The sequence below is a fragment of the Syngnathus typhle genome, linkage group LG6 (genome assembly GCF_033458585.1).
Source record: "Syngnathus typhle isolate RoL2023-S1 ecotype Sweden linkage group LG6, RoL_Styp_1.0, whole genome shotgun sequence".
NCBI classification, from domain to species: Eukaryota; Metazoa; Chordata; class Actinopteri; order Syngnathiformes; family Syngnathidae; genus Syngnathus; species Syngnathus typhle.
The window spans coordinates 14,711,167-14,731,048 of NC_083743.1; the positions used below are offsets into that span (position 1 = coordinate 14,711,167).

At 39.6% G+C, this 19,882-nt stretch overlaps 1 protein-coding gene and 2 long non-coding RNA genes across 3 annotated transcripts; 2 read left to right on the top strand and 1 right to left on the bottom strand.

The window, feature by feature from the left end:
* Nucleotides 1–74: 74 nt before the first annotated feature.
* Nucleotides 75–3,950, bottom strand: atf5b (activating transcription factor 5b). Its single transcript, XM_061281330.1, has 4 exons — nt 3,740–3,950; nt 3,068–3,289; nt 1,562–2,744; nt 75–1,267 (listed from the first exon to the last, which is right to left on the bottom strand). Exons 2-4 carry the CDS (start codon nt 3,204–3,206, stop codon nt 1,081–1,083), a joined length of 1,509 nt encoding a protein of 502 aa, XP_061137314.1. The 5' UTR covers nt 3,207–3,289; nt 3,740–3,950; the 3' UTR covers nt 75–1,080.
* Nucleotides 3,951–4,045: 95 nt separating this feature from the next.
* Nucleotides 4,046–9,953, top strand: LOC133155781 (uncharacterized). The gene is made up of 3 exons (XR_009714730.1): nt 4,046–4,233; nt 4,850–4,912; nt 9,592–9,953. It is a non-coding gene; the product is annotated as an uncharacterized LOC133155781 (long non-coding RNA).
* A 2,910-nt stretch (nt 9,954–12,863) lies between these two features.
* LOC133155149 (uncharacterized) lies at nt 12,864–19,299 on the top strand. The gene is made up of 3 exons (XR_009714593.1): nt 12,864–12,999; nt 18,795–18,858; nt 19,202–19,299. It is a non-coding gene; the product is annotated as an uncharacterized LOC133155149 (long non-coding RNA).
* Nucleotides 19,300–19,882: the final 583 nt, after the last annotated feature.

The following is a 19,882-nucleotide window of genomic DNA, read 5'->3' on the forward strand; positions in this document are numbered from 1 at the left end:
ACTTACAAACAAGAATTGACACTCGCATTCACACCTACAGACATGTAGAGGGGAAAAAAAATAAGAGTCAGAAATGAATGAACATGACTGCTTTATTCGGCTGCAATTCACCTGATGCATAATTTCCTGACATTGGCATTGATCAATAAAAGGCCCTGAATTCTCCAAAATATCAAATTGGTCAGTGAATAACAATTCCATAGAGTCAACATTTATTGTTGTGTGATTGTTTTTTCGCAAAATACAGCCAAAAAACCTAAAACAGAGGAATACATTGAGGAATTTTGTTGGGACAATGAATTATTCAGCATCTCACTCTCAATCCAAAATCAAAACCTAGGTATGACAAAGAGAAAAAAACCTTGACCAGATGAGGTGGAGCGCTGGAAGTCATGCAGTAAACAGAATAATGCCTTCATATAACACTCACACATGCTTTTCTGAAAATCAAACATGCATGGGTTATTTCAGTCATAAATACACAATTGAGAAATACAAATCCTCTTCATGATTCTGATTATGAATAATTGTAGCGCATGTTTACACACCTTTTCAGCAATCCCTTTATTCATCTTAACGCAAATGGTAAATGAACATTATTAAGTAAAAATAAAATACAAAATAAATATATATGTGTATATATATATATATATAATTATATATAATTTTGTGTGGGTCTACCTTGATGCCACCACTGTGTGGGTGTCACAAAAACCACACGTAATTCAATCACTATCACTAATTCAAGGACCTTTCTTTTCCAGCCGCAAACACAAAAACTCAAAGCATTCACAAAGGATTGTGAGTTCAGTTGGGATCACAGTGGTCACGGACAAGTTCAGCATCTTCTCTGGAAGCCATATCACTAAGGCTTTGTAGAGTTCCTCACCCTTTTTAGGGAAACCTCTGTTTTTCTTGATGAAATTGATTTTCCCACTCTCCTCTTGAAAGATTAGTAAATATATTTTTATATAAAATGACTAGCAAAACCATGCAACTAACAATCATTTTAACAAGATTTGAAACCTGTCTGTGCTCTCGATTCGTTGGGGGATGGGGGGAGTTCAGCGTGGGCGCTTTTTAGGCACTGCCATCTTGTTTGAGTCGCTGACTGCGGGCCTTGTAGACCTCGATAAGTAAATCTTTCACATACTGAATCTCTCTTTCCACCGATTCCGCCTTGTCACGAAGTTCCCTGTTCTGCCCTTCCAGTCCATGAAGCTCCTCTTCCAGAGAGTCCAACTCTGCCCTTTTCCGCAGCCTGTACCTGCAGAGGAAACGTTTTTGTTGGAGTTAATTTTGGTTGCCTAGAATCTTGATTAATGAGATGAAATGAGTGTGGAACCTTTTGGGATATCTGCTGAGATTTAACAGTGAGGACAGCAGACTAAACATCAATTTATCTGCTATAGTGGTGAGAACGAGGCTACTTTGCTTACGCACCAAAGAAAGTCCATGTCTACATTTGACATAGAATAGCCCAACTTTACCATTCAAAATTGACTCGGAAAGAGTACACCACCCTGATGAGATTTGAAAAGTGAGGGAGAAGAATGTTTACCTGTGAGCAGCAGTTTTATTCTGGTCTCTCTTCTTCTGCTTTCTCTCCCCAGTGTTCAAATCCAAAGAAGCGGTCCCAACTACAAGCGTCGATTTAATGGAACACGGCTCATCCTTTAGCCTCTGAGTCGGGCGGTGGATGGGGGCGCCCAGCAGCGTCCCCTCACTCTCACCTCTGGACAGACATTCGTAACTTTGGTCCGCAAGGCATTCTGGATAGAGGTAGTGGCCGTGTTGGGGCTCTACGGCTTGCGACGGCTGGTCCAGTTCACCGATAAAGCTATGGTATGGTTCCGTGCTGGCCATAGATTGGTGGAAGTAGCCGTCTGCAGCCATCATTGTCTCTTGGGGAATACTTCCAGACAGTCCTCCATCTTTGCTGCAATGCAGGACCTCGAGCCCGGAGCTGTCGTAACTTACATTAACCTTCACATTGTGCATCAGTTGTCCCTCTCGCTTGTGGTGGCCGTCGTAGGAGCCACCAAGGCAAAAACTTCGCGCAATCTCTTCGCTACAAAACATCCCTTCGGAAAAACAATAGCTCTCCTCTTCCTTCAACGATAAAGCACATTCTCTCACCTTCTTGATGCCTCCGAGGCTGTTCTTGCTCACCGTCTTCAACGTGGAGTAGTGATTCACAGAAAACTCTGTGCTCCCGGAGTAACTTCCCCTGGAGCCCCATGTATCGAATCCGACGTCCTCCCCGACTTTCACTGCCTCACTGATGATTCTTCGCCCACTGTTGTGGTGATAACGGTGGTGGTAGTTGTATGGCGCAGGCCGTGCGATTTTGGATCTAGCCATGGGACTGCCACAGAAGCTGGCCAGGTCCAGTTCCCCTGTTGCCAAGGTAACAACCACAGGGCTGGTGTCTGATTGGTTGGTCCCATACGAGCCATAGGGTAACTGGTAATAAGACTGCGAGCCCATAGCTTGGGCACCTTTGTCACATTTCGAGGATTTCTCCGACTTGCTTGCCGTGGCTGTGGACTCGGAGCGGAAGTAGTCCTCCAGCTGAGCTAGCTCCTCCTGCAATAAAGAGGTCATGACCTCCAGGTCTGAGGGCACCTTGACATCTTGTTCTAACGGTGAGGGTGGAAGGGATGAGCTGGGAGACGACTCGGTAGTTGACACGAATGAAGACAAATCAACTTTTTCCGTCATCCAATCTGAGTGACCATCACCTAAAGGAAAAACATTAGGATGAATATGAGTTATTTTGTTTGTAATTAAAAGAATGTTGAAAAAAACTCATATGCTGATTTAAAAAAAACACAAAATGTTGAAATAAACAAGTAAGAAACATAAACAATATTGTTAAAATCAACAAAAAAACTCTCAATAAAATTCAACGACTAACCGATCATCTGAAAATGATTGAACAGCATCGTCTGCATTCGATAAAAATCCAGTTAGCTGTACTCACTGTACGACATTAGTCCCGTGCTGCACTGCGGCTCCGACCTCGGGATGTGGAAAAATAAAAAAGCATCTTGGAAAAACTCACCAATAAAGCGCTGCTTTTCCTCAAGCTCCGCCCCCACCGTGGGCCGCGATTGGCTGGGGCTAGCCTGTCGGAGAGGGAGAACGTGGAGCCCGCCTGTGGAAATGAGGTGAATTTTCCTGCGAAGGATCGATGCCGCCATTGTATCGTCTGCTGCGATTAAATTGTGAAATGGCACAAATAGTGCAATTGATGGACGAAAGGGTCACATAAATACTTGAAGATCTGAAAAAAGAAAAAAGAAATCATTAGTAATATCTTTTTTGGTTTCCCTTTCAAAGCCTACAAAGAAGAAACACAGAATTCCAGAAAAACGAATTATTGTGATTAAGCGTTTGTTAAGTTACAATTACTTAAAAAAACATTTGAAAACACTACTCATAACATCTGTCACTACCATGTCATTCAAAATAAATGACAGTAACACAGAAACAATGGCACCTTCTAGAAAAATGTTTCAATATTCCATAAAATAAAAAAAACTGCAAAATTGATGTAAACGTTGATTAATGTGATGTAACACAAATCAATTTTAATAATGGAAAATTAACTTTAAAATGTCATTCTGGAACTTCAACAATATCAAATAAATTGTTTATTTGTTTAGACTTGGGGTTAAAGAGCAAAGAGTAGACATTCATTGCTACTAACTCAGTCCAAAAAAGTTGTACTCACCCCATAGTTCTGAGTGGTGTCAAGTGCGTTGCGAAAGCAAAGCACACGAAGCTTTAAAAGGACGACGGAGACGAAGCCACGCTTTTAAAAAGCCATATCCTCCCTTTTAGGAAGTCAGCAATGAAGCGATATTTGCGGCAAGAACACTTGAAGACACAAAGTTTTTAAATCGGTTACTTCTCCAACTCCAGACGCCCCGACCGGATTACATTTCATGAAATCACTCCGCACTTTCCAGAGTTGAGCCGCCTGTTACGTCATCACCTAGACGGGACTTTCCCTCTACCAAGAGAGTTCGACTCATGTTGCCTTTGCCTTACTTTTTTCTTTTGCCTTTCGGTCTTTACGTTTATATTACATTACACCCGGTAATTAATAAATAGCGGCCAAGAAAAATGACTTCACAGCGGGAGAGCGTACTACCTCCACGCACAGACGCACACACAAAATAAAGGAGGAAACTAACTGATTTCTTAAAGGAAGAAATATCCAACGTACGTAATTATTTGTCTTAATTGTTTATTTTAAAAGTTAGATTAAAAGATACGTTGAAATAAAGAGCATGTTGAAGTTCAATGTCTGTTGCTCAGACAGCGGCACTAGTTTTCGGTGCGCCTCGGCGGAAGGACACAGTATTGCAGCGTGAAGGTGTAACTTTAGTTGCAGCCCTGTTGCATCAGATGCGCAGAGGGACTCAACACCGTGGTCTTCACCATTGGCTTACACTGGGAACTTGTTTTTTTTCCTATTGGCCTCCCATCATTCTTACACTGATTGCTAATCATTTCACATTAGCACCAACCAGGGAGAAGCGTGTCACTGAGCTCCAGAAATGGTATTAAATATTAGATCAGATTCATAACATAATTAAACTGCTATTGCACTTAAGATCATTAAAAGACTATTCATCTTTATGGGCTCATTTCTAATTAATGATCAGAGTACAATTATTAAGCAAGCGATTGTTGAATAGGACGCTATAATAATTTCACTTATCCATCTATTATCTGCACCACTTGTCCCCAAATGATTTCAATTAGTGTTTTCAATTGTTTTAAATTTCAATTCAGTTAAATTGATGTATTCCCTATTATTGTGCTTTCTTCACAGGTTTTCTTGGTTCATCAATGTGACATTATTGCATATAGCAGAATATAGACCAAAAACAAAAAGGTAGGTTCGAAATAATATAAGATTACTAGCAAGAGTGCCCTCATATCAAGCATTTAAATGTTAACTACATTTTTAGTAATAATATCAGGAAACACTTGTAATGCATTATTAAACAGTTAGAGTTTTCACCATCAAGTACCTCACTGCTGAGGCCTGTTTACGCAATGGCCAAACTTAAACGCATGCAGTACATAGAAACACTTATTTGTGCACATTAAGGGGGTTACACAATTAGCTTCTTATAGCATTTTCAAATAGTCTGCAATTTTACAAAATGTAAATTAAAAATGCAATCCATCTCATGTGAAGCTTTAAACTTTTGAATCATCAACAAGTATTCAAATTCCCTTTGATGGCTGTCGTAACTTTGTGACTGGCTAGCAGCGAAGTAACTAAAGAAGGCATTGATACAATATCACGTAGTAGTAAGGCGCACTATAAATTTTTGTTCTTTACTGTTTTTTATTTTCCTAATTTCTCACAGAGTAATGGATTTTAGTTTTATTTCCATGTATTCTCTGTGAATATTTCATTTTTCAGCCACAGTCTGAAAAAAAGAATATAATCAATACAATTTACATCAAAGGGCAAATTTGACTACAAACAGCACTGTAAGCTACGTAATCATAAGCTGCAATGACAAGCAATGGTGCACTGCGCTGTATTTTGTTTCCCATTGTGTAATGATTGATGGAAGGTGCTCACACGTGTCAAAGTTGAGTTGTTTGAAGGTAAAATTAGCTTCTGTTTCATATTTTAACAATTTTGGCACAGGCAAAGCCTTTTGCAAACAAAAGTGTCATTTTGACCACTGTGGCACTGTTTAAGCCTCTGCGTTAATTGTTTTGAAAATGTGGATTTTCAGTTGACGGCTACGTCAAAACAATCAATGAAAACTTCAGGAAGAAGCGGGATTTCTTAGTAGGAAGCATGTTTTCACCTCAACTGCCATTTAATCCACAGGCTTGTCTGTAACTGTCAGAGGACGAGCGCTAGCAACAAAACGACAATTCCAGTGAATCACACCATCTCATTAAATGCAATATTTCAGTCATTTTCTGCCATGTTTCACAAAGTACCAAGCATTACTGTTGTTAGAAAAATTTATATATATTTTATCATGCGTTCTCTAATCAAAATAATTAATATTCCGTCTCACTTGTGGTTTGTCTGCTGTTGCTCTTCTCTTAATAGTTATTCAGTCAGCGAATTAAACCTGACAACTGTATTTAGAGGGACCGTAACAACGATGAGAGAAAAGAGCAGTCCACCCTCATTTGGTTCACCAACTCTACAAAGAAGTAAATGCACTTACAGACACAGGGAGTCAGGAGAAATTGCGTTTTAATGAGAATCACACAAATTTAAGAACCTGACAAATGTTTAAGGTTTGACAAAGGGGGTGTTTGATTTCAAAAAAGGGTTTAAGCCACAAGAATTTTTTTAATAGAATTGGGTGTCGTGCCAAAAACTGTAAGCACAGTAGTCATCATCTCGGAATCTGAAAAACCTAATGTTTTACCATTGTGATTGAAACACCAACTCTCTCAATCACAAATTTAATAGTGCCAGTTTCCAGAATTTGAGAAATGTCTGAAGCCCTCCAAAACCTTAACACATGAGATTAATGTGAATGATTCCCCATAATAGAGTTTTCATAATCAGAACATGTGTATGTGAATATTGGAAAATAAACATTCAAATTAATCAACATAAAAATAACAATAAAAAATTTGAAATACAGTATGAACATAAACATATGAACATCATATCCGACCATTCACTTACTCATCAAACATATTTCAAACTTGAATTTAGTATATTACAATCAAAGCTTTGTGATTACTAGACAGGAAATGTGTGCACAAGTGCTCATTAGAATGTAGTTTAAAAGTTCTAAAAAAAAAAGTGTCCAACATCAACTGGCCAGTCTGATGATGAAATATATTAAATATATTTATATAATAATAATTGTTCAACTAACAACAATACTCATAAATAAATTGGTGAGGTTTTGTCTTCCAGATTGGGGAAGTGTGTGACAGTTCCACGGACAGATTATGCTGACAAACCTTTCACTCCAACTCTTCATTGCAATCAAATTCTTTCTTTTCATATCATCATATTGAACACGCTACATTGTGGAGATTAAGCATATTGTCTGTCAAGCAACTGATGAATACTGCTCTGTAGTAGACTAAATGGAGTCAGTTGTGCATCTCACAAGTCCCCAAAAAGCTACTATAGCTGCCTACAACTGCTTCAACCAAAACATGTTCATGAACCTGATTGGCTGTGTAGCCCAACTGACAATGTGGTGTTGCACAAAATACAACTGGCCAATCTTTTCTAAATAATATGAACCAGAAAACACAAATGGAAACCACGTTATGAGGCAGTTTTTTTTCATTTCATCAAATAACGTTTTGATATATAATAAAGCCAGCCTGGCAGGCCGACAGCTAGACAGCAGGCCAGCCGAACGGACGGATGGATGGACGGACAGACATAAGGTTTTGAAGAACTTAACAAAGTTTGACTCCATCTTTTAAACGAGGTGGAAAATGAGACACCGATCGGCAAATGTTTTTAACACTGTACATGAACTTTTAACACTGGCCGAATTTCAGTGTACCAGGTTGATGCAATAAGTAAATTACAATAACAAAAATTTAAGCCTCCATTTATGAACAATTATGGTTATAGAATAATGATTATGTCTTATCCTTTTTTTGGGACTGCAATATATTGTCTCTTGGTAATATTCTTTCTAGTCCTCAAAAAAATTCCAATGTATGGAAGGTGTGTGAATTTCTATAGGTTGGCAGCTCTTGAACTGTTACTCCTACGCATCCAGACTGCAAGTGAATCGCACTTGTGTGGCGCTGCCATTTGTCAGACAGAAATTGTTCGCACGCCCACACACAAATACACACACGCATGCCTGGCGAAAATCAGTCACTTTTTTTATTTTACCATTCATCGTTACCCATTTGTAAAATCATAAAAGAACAGATGACAAGTTGGAAGATTTTGTTTTGGTCCAAGAAAACAAAGACTGAGATTTTGGGCTACAATGCCAGAGGTTTGTTTTTTATCTTATACAACCACACCATACCTAGAGTTAACCATGTTGGTGGCAATATTATGCTTTGGGGCTTTTATTTCTCTGGTGGAATTGGGCCCTTCAAAATGGAGGCAGTTATGAACGGTTCCAATCTTCAGGCCTGCTAGTAAGCAACAACAAATACATTTAAAAGAGATCAGAGATTTATTTGGGGCTAATCAGAGAAACTTTAATAGTGAAGTGTTGTCTGCTGACTCCTGTTTTTACATTTGATGTCAAAATCCAGTTTTTGATATTTTTACACAATAAAAATATTCAAATAGACTCATCCCATTTGCAGGTGACCATGATGAAAAATGTTTTTATATATCTCTGACTATTCAAAGCACAGTCAAAAACTGGTATTCGAACACAGGTGTGTAGACTATATTTTATTGTATGAAGCCATTACTAGTGTTAGTACAGATATGTTCCAAAACTTGGAGAAAAGCGGAACTAAGAATTGCTCACTTCACTCTCATCTTGATTATTTTCTTTAAAATCCAAAGGGAACTTTAAACAGCTTTAATGGTTCAGACACTTCTTAACCATAACTGTGTATGGTGTTCATTGTGGGCAACGGTTACAATTAAAATTACACACACACATACTTACAAGCACAAAATAAATAAAATGCGTATAAAAGTGAAGCCAAGCTTGTAGAAATGCATGCGTACTCTTCCCACCCCCCAAAGAGCTGCTAGTTGTCAGCTCTGTCTCCGCGTCTTGTGACCCTCGGGCGGCTCAAGGGCATTGGGAGCAGTGTGACAGGAAGGACAGGTTGACGCCGTACAGAAAGGCTGAGGCCAAACAAGTCTCACTCCGCTCATTAGTAAAACCGGGATAGCACTGCATGCTCCCTGGTTCCAGCTTCACTGCCTATCCTCAGCTTCCCCCACAAACCAAAAGCCGATTGAAGCAGCCTAGTCTGCCTGTTGCTATAGTAATAGGCAACACTGGCTCACCCTTCTCAAAAACATGTTTTTGGCATTCCTACCACCATGGCTTTTGCGGCCTCCCCCTCCGAGCTTTTACACCCCCATTGTTTACAGTGTGTGTCTTGCTATTTTTGCCGACAGTGCACTTTTTTTTATTATGCATGATGCGCCTCTTTAGTCTCGCATTAATTCGTAATCATACCGGGTCTCGGAGAAAAAGAACCGGGTGCTATGTGCAATACCCCTGCAAGAAATTTGCATCCCATCTGTTCTATAAACTTTAACACATTCCTTATGATGCTATAGAATGAAACCGACCACAGAAAAATGTATAATTATTGCAAATTAAGGATTTGATTTGAATGAAACATTTAATTTTGAATAGAAATATATATATAATGAGGTGTGTGTGTGTGTGTGTGTGTGTGTGTGTGTGTGCGTGGGTGTCTGTGTGTTCGTGCATATGTGTGTGTGTGTATATTCAAAATTAATTGTTTATCATTACTAAAAATTAAGTACAAGAGTGAAATTGAAACATGATTCAGGGAAGTGTTAATAATCTAAAAATGACCTGTTCACCAAAGTCAACACTTTTTCAAAAATGTTCTTAACTCCAAGTTCTATTTAATTTTCAGAACGATTGCCCGCGTTTTGTGCAATATTGCCCTCCTCCTGTTAGGGTGTACTGTACAAGTGTACAGGAGCCCTCTCCAGCGGTGCATCGTGGGAAGGAAAAAGCCTCCTTCAAAGCCGCAGATGGCCATGCACTCGCTCCTCTACTCTGGCACATTGGCATCAGTTACACCATAATTTCATCACCAGCTGCTCCTTGTGAATCCTGCTTTACATTAACTTTTTACAAGGATTGGCAACACAAAGGCAGGGGTGCACAGCAGTGCCAGCACTCCAACCCATTTTGCCTCCAATATACAAGAGTTTGTTTCAACATTTTTGTTGCTTAAGCGCTGTATATGTTGAATGAAATGAGTTGAACAGAATCCCTCAGTAGGAGCAGGATTAAAAGGGTGAGAGAGAAAAGATAGAGAAAAAACAATAAGGCTTAAAAAAAACAAGAGCAAGGGGACATATGAAATTGTTTAAATGTGCAAGGCTGTGTTTGAATGATGCCTGGCTTATTGTTTTGATAAATGTTCCCTGAGGAAATTGAGTCACTTTCTTTGTGATGGGGAACTGGGCATCGAGAGAGCGTCAAAACAAGTCATCATAATAATTCAAGCGTTCATTCTGAAAAGCTGCAGAACGGCAAGCTGGCTCACACTCACGCAGAAGTGCACACACAGAAACAGACACACTAAATTCAAATTAATTAGTTTAAACATGAAGCCAAATGAGCATGTTAGATACTGAGATGGTGATAATTACATTGGCACTTAGGGAGTGTGGAAGAAGATCAAATTTAGAGTCTGATACCGTTGACACACATTTCACATCTTCTTCCCGTGATATTATCATTGACTGCCTGTGATGGTTGAGCGAGACAAAATGTTAAATACAGTGTAAATTTACATATTTGTTGTTAAAGTGGAAAAGTAATTAACATAATTTTTAATTGCAAATTAAAAAAACATGAATCAATTAATTAATCAATTTAAGTCTGACTTGAAGATCTGTAGGCTGATTTAATATTTGTACAGTATCAAGAAACATAATCTGTTTTAATGTAATAGTTTTACTTAAATTACATTTTGCATGCAGAATCTCTAAAATGTATTATCACAAAGACATTCAACATTTGCATTCACTGGGCTTCTACATCCATCCATCCATTTTCTGTACCACTTAGTCCCTACTGGGGTCGCGGGCGTGCTGGAGCCTATCCCAGCCGTCATCGGGCAGTAGGCGGGGGACACCCTGAACCGGTTGCCAGCCAATCGCAGGGCACACAGAGACAAACAACCATTTGCACTCGCACTCACACCTAGGGACAATTTGGAGTGCTCAATCGGCCTACCAAGCATGTTTTTGGGATGTGGGAGGAAACCGGAGTGCCCGGAGAAAACCCACACGGGCCCGGGGAGAACATGCAAACTCCACACAGGGAGGGCCGGAGGTGGAATCGAACCCGCACCCTCCTAACTGTGAGGCGGACGTGCTACACCCAAGTGCGCCACCGAGCCGCCCTGGGCTTCTACAACTTTAGTTAATTTGATAAAGTGATTAGTTGATATTTTAATTGTGTGCATTTTACATTTTTGGCATTTAGGCTTGTATTGTGTATCTTAATATCAAAAGACAAAAAACGAACCTGACAGATGGCATAGCAAATATATTTCAAAATGGTTTTCAGGGTAAATTTAATGGAAAAAAATAAACAAGAATCCCTGCAATGTTCTTTGACCACACTTATCACAATTCGGATCACTGATTTGCCACCACCAGTTTTGTAACACATCAATACTGTATATTTACACTGCAGTGCCCATCAGAAACACATCTACTGTATTTCTAATGTTCAGTATGCCATTGTATTGTTGCGTGTTGTTTGAGATGTCCGTTGTTGAACAAGGAAAACAGAAATGTGGAGTAACAGTTGGTTCTTTATTGGCAAGATCTTGGGTCTTTTAATGGCGGCCAGTACACAAGGTATGGCAGCAAATGAAACAAAAGCCCCATCTCCAGGTCAGAAGATTTTATACTGTCCGGAAAAGGTGGGAAAGCGTCACCTGACCATTTGGTACCTATTACGTGTATTGGGAGGTTACCACCCCCCCCCGTGTGTGTGTGTGTGTGTGTGTGTGTGTGCTGTGTCCGCTGTCTGTGCCCATGTGTATTGGGAGGCCACAAAGCTCTGGGTGCTGCATCCATGTTCTGATTGAGCAGTTATGTTTATAGACAAAAATAAGATAATTTATACATATATGAACATGAAAAAGTACATGAGTTTGTCTAACCTAACAGAATATGTACACATTGCTGTTTCTCCCACTTCAGTATTTATGTAAGGCACTGAAATTAGTACACAGTACTTGCCACTAAAAACAATTCTACAACAATGTGAAGTAATTGTAAGGAGGTAGATGTGCAGTATGAGATTAGTTGGGTATGTGAGAAAAGTAACCTTATTAGCGTAAGAATATTCATAAATAAAAAAGAAAGAAAAAGAGTTACAATTGCTTAGATTCATGTGTAGTGCCAACAAATAGTGAATAAACATAAACAGGCACTGTGTCTGCAGGGAACCAAAACTTAGTGCTATCCTATTTTCCTGGAGTGGTTTAATTTAACGCTATATTCAAACATTGTTGCAGAAAAAAATGTGAAGTGTGATTGCTCGTGTGACACAAATCTGAGTTGTCCTTCAATGAACATGGCTGGTATTCATGAGATTCCTTCATGCTGACTGAAAGGCTGCCTGTGAAATTTTATGAGAATTCAACCAGGATTGCCTAGAGAAACCTAAAGAGTCAATGAGATTACATCTGGAGAAACCCATATTACTCGATTACTGTTGTCTTTCCACCACAGTCTTTCATAATAACATTGCAATTTGAGGGAACCGAGCTGTCCCAGCATTGGTCTCATTACAGCCGATTGTTGGTAATTGAGTTCCTTTGATCTTGGAGCTGATGGGAACTGTGTTTTGCTGTAGTTCAAACATTGTTCTCTCTGCTCCCTCAGCACCTTCTGAGAGCCCCGTGGTATACAGTAGATGGAGCTAGTGCATGCCATTGCATGTTTGACAGAGAGAGAGAGAGAGAGAGAGAGAGAGAGAGAGAGAGAGAGATTGCATGTTTGACAGAGAGAGAGAGAGAGAGAAAGAGAGAGAGAGAGAGAGAGAGAGAGAGAGAGAGAGAGAGAGAGAGAGAGAGAGAGAGAGAGAGAGAGAGAGAGAGAGAGAGAGAGAGAGAGAGAATGACAGAAACAGAAACACAGAGAGAGAATATAGGGAACTACGGGCACTCAAATCTCTAATCTAATTCACTAGCGTAAACTCAGCATATCCCTGCTTTAGCACTGTGGACACAACCCCCCCCCCAAAATCCAAGGATATTATTCTACCAGTGAGGGATCGGAGGCGGGTAGTAAGCTACATTTATGACATTACATTTACATACAAGTAAAATTTGGGTGTAATTTTACTTTATATTTTTAACACAACAACTTTTTTATTGTACTTATTTCATTAAACAGAGATACCTTTTGCCCAAAACCTTTTGTTTGTATATTTTTACTGTTGATTTCAATCTATATTCTATTTAGAAAGACTTGACACATGACTCTCTTTCACCAATCCAGTGTACCGACTAGTGACATTTGGTGTAAGCAAATTAATGTTATTCAAAAATATTTCATCTGGCTTTATTTGCTTAAGTTTTTACTTGAAAAAAATATATATTTTAAATAATAATGTTGTGCAATATTTTTCATTGGTATACTCTTATTTTTTATTTGTATTTCATTTTTCATACACATATTTAACTACCGTTTTTTTCCGTGTATAGTGCGCAAAATTTTACTAATTTATTGTCCTAAAATCTGGGGTGCGCATTATACATGGGTACAAAAAAAAAAAAAAAAATTTTTTTTTAAATTTTTTTTTTTTTTTTTTTTTAAGTCCCAATGATCGTCACACACGCAGGGAGGCAATGGGTCCCATTTTTATAGTCTTTGGTATGGTCTTAACTAGGCTGGATGTAATTTTTTTTGTTGGCGTTGATTTCTCCGACTGCCCATAAACGCACCACCGCGCTTCGTGCGCGCACGGGACAGCAAACGAGCAGGTGATCGAGCAAGCGTCTGATACGAGAGCATTGCGGTCGCATGGAGCGTGTTTGAAGTGAACAGCAGAGAAGAAAGGCAAAGTGTTGTGAAATAAAATGCACAGAACGGATGCGCAAGACACGTCAGCTATATAAAGAGCGAGAGTTGTTTTCTTCCTATTAGTTTCAATTCACAGTTTAATTAGCAGTTTCAATCAGCAAATAACAAAATGCGTATTACAGGTAATATTTTATTTCACAACACTTTGCCTTGTTCCTTTGGTCTCTGCTGTTCATCCTAAAACACAAAGGCGCTCTTTAAGCAATGCGACAGTGAGCGCCCGGCGCGCTGCGGTTGCGCGACCGCACCAAATTAAGCTCCCTGCGCAGTGCGCACTGAGGTCCACTTAAATTTTAGAAAGTACATCAGGACTTTAAAAATATCTTCTAAATTTCAGCGACGGCTCTGTCACACTAATCGACCAGCCCGGTGCAGTTGGGCGGTCGGCGGCGCGCTACGGTTGAGCGTTCTCTCGCACGCTTTCTCTCTCGCTCTCTCTCGCTCTCGCACACACGCAAACCGGATATCATACGGAGGCCGCCATTACAGATGCGCAGAACGGATGAGCAAGACACGTCAGCTATATAAAGAGCGAGAGTTCAGTTCTCTACCTAAATCCGTATTACAGGTAATATTTTATTTCACAACACTTTGCCTTGTTCCTTTCTTCTCTGCTGTTCACTTCAAACACGCTCCATGCGCACGGAGCGCGGTGGTGCGTTTACGGGCAGTCGGAGAAATCAACGCCAACAAAAAAAATTACATCCAGCCTAGTTAAGACCATACCAAAGACTATAAAAATGGGACCCATTGCCTCCCTGCGTGTGTGACGATCATTGGGACTTAAAAAAAAATAAATAAATAAAATAAAAAAAATTTTAAAAAAAATTCATAAAAATTGGGTGCGTATTATACATGGGTACAAGCTTTTTTCCAGCATCAGCATGCCATTTTTAGGGGTGCGTACTATACATGGGGGCGCACTATACACGGAAAAAAACGGTAGTAAAAAAATCACTTGGTGCTTACCACTTCATAGTTGAGGAGATTTTTTGTGTGATTACTAACTTATGTAATGATCTGGATGGCTACTTTTAACATTTCCTTGAGTCATATTATTAGGCGGCTCGGTGACGCACTAGTTAGCACAACCGCCTCACAGTTAGGGGGGTGCAGGTTCGATTCCACCTCTGGCCCTCCCTTTGTGGAGTTTGCATGTTCTCCCCGGGTCCGCGTGGGTTTTCTCCGGGCACTCCGGTTTCCTCCCACATCCCAAACACATGCTTGGTAGGCCAATTGAGCACTCCAAATTGTCCCTAGGTGTGAGTGCGAGTGCGAATTGTTGTTCGTCTCTGTGTGCCCTGCGATTGGCGGGCAACCAGTTCAGGTTGTCCCCTGCCCACTGCCCGATCACTGCTGGGATCTCACTCCAGCACGCCCGCGACCCCCGTGGGGACAAGCGGTATAGATAATGGATAATAATCTAGTGTATTGAAGAGTATGTTATGATTAATTGTGTCAAAACATTTTTTGAGGTCAATGAATACTCCTATTGCATGTCTTGTCTATTGCATCTGTGATTTCCTCGATTGGTTCCATTAATGCCTTTGCTGTTGATCTGTTAACCCTAAAGCCATATTGGTTCTCTGCAAAAACCCATCCATTCTACTGTTAAAAAGCTTTTCCAATATTTTTGAGAGTCGTGGCAGTATTGAAATAGTTCTGTAGTTTGTAAAGTTGTGTTTGCTCCCAGTTTTATAAAGCGGAACGACCTTAGCAATTTTCATCTCCTTTGGGAATGTACCAGTTAGAAATGCCAAATTACAGATGTACACAAGTGGCTTTGAAATCCCCTTGATGATTTGCTTAACTAACATCATATCAGTCCCAATGCAGTCGGTAGATGTTTTGTTTTTGCATTGTTTTACAATGTTAAGGATTTCATTTTGCTCAACTGCCTTCAAAAACATTGAGTGGGGATTCCTTTCTATTAATTTATCTCTGTTTTCTACATTCGGTGCGCAATTCTGTATGACTTTTGTTATTTCAGGCCCAACATTTACAAAGAACTGATTCAAACTGTTTGCCACCTCTTCCATATTATAATTTTCAGTATCATTTATAACAAAATATTTAGGTAATTTGCATTATTCGGTACCTTCACTGATAATGTTGTTTAGCAGAGTCCATATCCCCTTATTGTTATTTTTATTAGCCTCTAATTCATTTTCATAGGATTCTTTTTTGCTCAATCTTATAATAGTAGTTAAATTATTCTCATATCTTTTGTATTTATCAAAGTCAAAGTCAGCTTTATTGTCAATCCCTTCATATGTCAAGACACACAAAGAAACCGAAATGTTGTTCAGCAGAGTCCATATCCCCTTATTGTTATTTTTATTAGCTTCTAATTCATTTTCATAGGATTCTTTTTTGCTCAATCTTATAATAGTAGTTAAATTATTCTCATATCTAACAGGAACACATGCAATGATCCGACGGTGAGCGAGGGGCAGACAGGACTTAAATACAAAACACGTTACATTACCGCGGCACCATTGAGAGCGTCCTCTCCAGCTGTATTGCTGTTTGGGGTGGCGGCTGCACTGACTACAACTTGAAGGCCCTGCAGCGCATAGTGAACACGGCTGGTAAGATTATTGGTGCTTCGCTCCCCTCCTTGAAGGACATTTACACCTCCCATCTCACCCGCAAGGCGACCACGATTGTGAGTGATGTGAGTCACCCCGCTCACTCTTTGTTCGAGCTTCTGCCCTCTGGGAAGAGGTACAGAAGCCTGCGCTCCCGCACCACCAGACTCTCAAACAGCTTCATACTCCAGGCTGTCAGGATCTTGAACTCGCTTCCCCGTTCTGCGTAGCGTCCTGTACTTTTACTGTCTGTATGCACACTGGCTTTTATTCGTTGTGTTATCTATTTATTTATTATTTATTGTTAATCTTATTATTGATTGTTTGTGCCTTCTTGTTTTTTATATTGCGTTGTTTACTTCATGTCTATCGTGTAATATGTTTTGTCACCGTGGGATAGGGAAAACGTAATTTCGATCTCTTTGTGTGTCTCGGCATGTGAAGATGTTGACAATAAAGCAGACTTTGACTTTTTTGACTTTTGATTGAGGTGACACAGGAAGGGAGGGGCGACGCGAACAGAAACTATGGCAACCTAGACACATAGCAAAACTGGGGACGAGACATGACAAATCTCCCTCGAAATAAAACTTGAAATCACCTTTCTTCTTGTTTGTTGTCAATCGCACATCGCATTCAGCCATCCTGCCCAACACACTTAGTCAGTAAAATTCATAATTGACGACACATCGTTTTATGCGATGGTGCAATCCTTGATGGTGTGTTATTGTCAAATATTGTTTGGTTTTTAATCTCCATCGCAAACCGGATATCATACGGAGGCTGCCATTACAGATGCGCAGAACGGATGCGCAAGACACGTCAGCTATATAAAGAGTGAGAAATCAGTTTTCTTCCCATTAGTTTCAATTCACAGTTTAATTAGCAGTTTCAATCAGCAAATAACAAAATGCGCATTACAAGTAATATTTTATTTCACAACACTTTGCCTTGTTCCTTTCGTCTCTGCTGTTCACTTCAAACACGCTCCATACGAACGCAATGCTCTCGAATCAGACGCTTGCTCGATCACCTGCTCGTTTGCTGTCACAATGTACACAAATCCGAAACATTTGTTGCGGCTCCGAGTCACGACGAGGGGCAAGTTTTGGTTTCCAAGGGTGTTTTTATTCCTCTTCAACGTCTCTCCCATACAGAGCCGCCTTTTTCACATGTCCGTACGCCTTTTTCACATGTCCGCACTGATCGCGGTGGTGCCTTTACGGGCAGTCGGAGAAATCAACGCCAACAAAAAAATAAGACCATACCAAAGACTATAAAAATGGGACCCATTGCCTCCCTGCGTGTGTGACGATCATTGGGACTTTAAAAAAAAAAAAAAAAAAAGTGTGCGTATTATACATGGGTACAGGCTTTTTTCCAGCATCAACATGCCATTTTTAGGGTGCGTATTATACATGGGGGCGCATTATACACGAAAAAAAAAACGGTAATTTGTCCAGGTACCCACGACACCCTCACCAAGTCATAATAGTGATGACTGTTGCTTGTACTAATAACTGATGGCAGAAAATCGAACTATTTTTGTAATAGACTGCGCATTTAAGGCCTTTGAGAAAATGCACAAAACAGTAATTAGGCAGCACTGTAACAGAGCATAGGTTTGAAAAAAAATGGAATTGGTGAATATTTGAGTAGTGAACCATTAATGCCATCAGTATACACTATAACTCCCTCATGGGCAGTGCTATGTCAACACATTCATTAATAATGAAAGAGAAGCCTCGGATTCGGAATAATTCCATTTAACCATTTTATGACAAATTCTGTCAGGCACACAGACAAAAGCACCCACAGGCACCATTTCCCAGACTTCCCACCATTTAAAGACATTATCTGCATGTTTTAATTTGGGGACCATCTGTTGGAAGCACTTTGTGTACTGTGTTACAAAAGTGTTTTCTGCAGAGCGCTCCCAAATGAACCCGCTGTTCACAGCTTTGTTGAAGCTCACAAGACAAAACCGTACTGGTAAAATATTTTGAATAACTTTAATAGCATTTGTGCACTAATTAAAAGTGCGCATTGGAGACCAAATGTCAAAGTAAAGTCATCAGCCCTTATTCTAAGCTAGTTTTTGACACATCCACTGTTTCGTACACCATATGATGCATTAACAAGTCCAGTTCATCCATTTTTTATGTTAAATGTTACCCTACTATATGTAGGGGAGCTAAAATGTTCATATTTCCAACCTCAGGCTGCATCACTGAAAATGTGACCTGCCCGAGTGAACATACAAATTCTCGTGTACAAACCTGAATATATTGAAATCACACACTGCCACCCTTACTCTGATTTCTAAGAGAAAAAGCATGCATAAAACCCCAAATATCTTTGAATCAGTTTGAATTCAAATGCTGTGTTTTTGTTTCTACCTCTAGTGTTGGAGGAACGGAGGCTCAGAAGATTGAAGAGATGGAGAAAGCAAGACTTATTGAGTTTCGGGTAAGTGCCATTACAACACGGGCGTTATGCGATCGTGCATGTGATTGTTTGGAATCAGATTTTGGTGATTGATGACTTTTTGTAGTAATGCTATCAATAAGGCCGAATGACTCAATATTGCAATTTACTTCTTTCATTCATTTTTATTGGCCTTTTTATCAGTCGATTTTGTCACTCTATGCCTTGAATGTGCTGATAGTGTTGAAATACCTGTCAAAATGAATAGCTATTATTCAAATAGTGTTTTGACAAGCACAAGGACAACAGACTCAAGAAGTATATATTGAATTATTTTCAAAGTGTAGTCTAGTCAAGGGTATTGAATGAAATAGCTCTCTTTCAGGAACAGGAGAGCTTGGCTCGCCATCAGATGGAAGAAGAGTGGAAAAGAGGGGAAGCAGAGAAAAGACTGCAAGATGAAACTCTCCATCAACTGCAGCTGGGGGAGAAGGAACTTAAGTTTGAGAACCAAGAACTTCTCTCAGGTCAGTAAAAGGAGATGTAATTGGAATTGAGTGGTGTGAAATGGCCTGGCCTCCAAACTGATAGCTGAGCTTTACAGACATGGACTTCTGACAGAGTCTGGAATGAAGTCTCTGCTGCTTGATGTCTGGTCACTTTAAAAAAAAAGATACAGCTGGTGTTTTTCAACTTTAATGCGTGTTTGTAAGGGGTTTAAGACAATATTCCAAATAGAAACCACTATTGGTCATACAATGTATAGATATATACATATAATCCAAATTCAGAAACACCCTGTCAAAAATGTTCTTCTATTGAACAGCCTCGAACTCTAATTAGATCCATCAAATCAGACTCTATTGAATGATCTCGAGAGACAATGACTATTTGTCATCATCATTCATATCAAATGACTGTTTTTAGCTGTGATGAATATCATAAACATCTTCCTGTAAATGGTAAAAAGCTGCAGAATAAATGTATTGACTGTTCTCTAAAGTGGGGCTCATAAAATGTTGATATAGTATATGTATATAGATGTCTGATATCGTATGTAATGTAA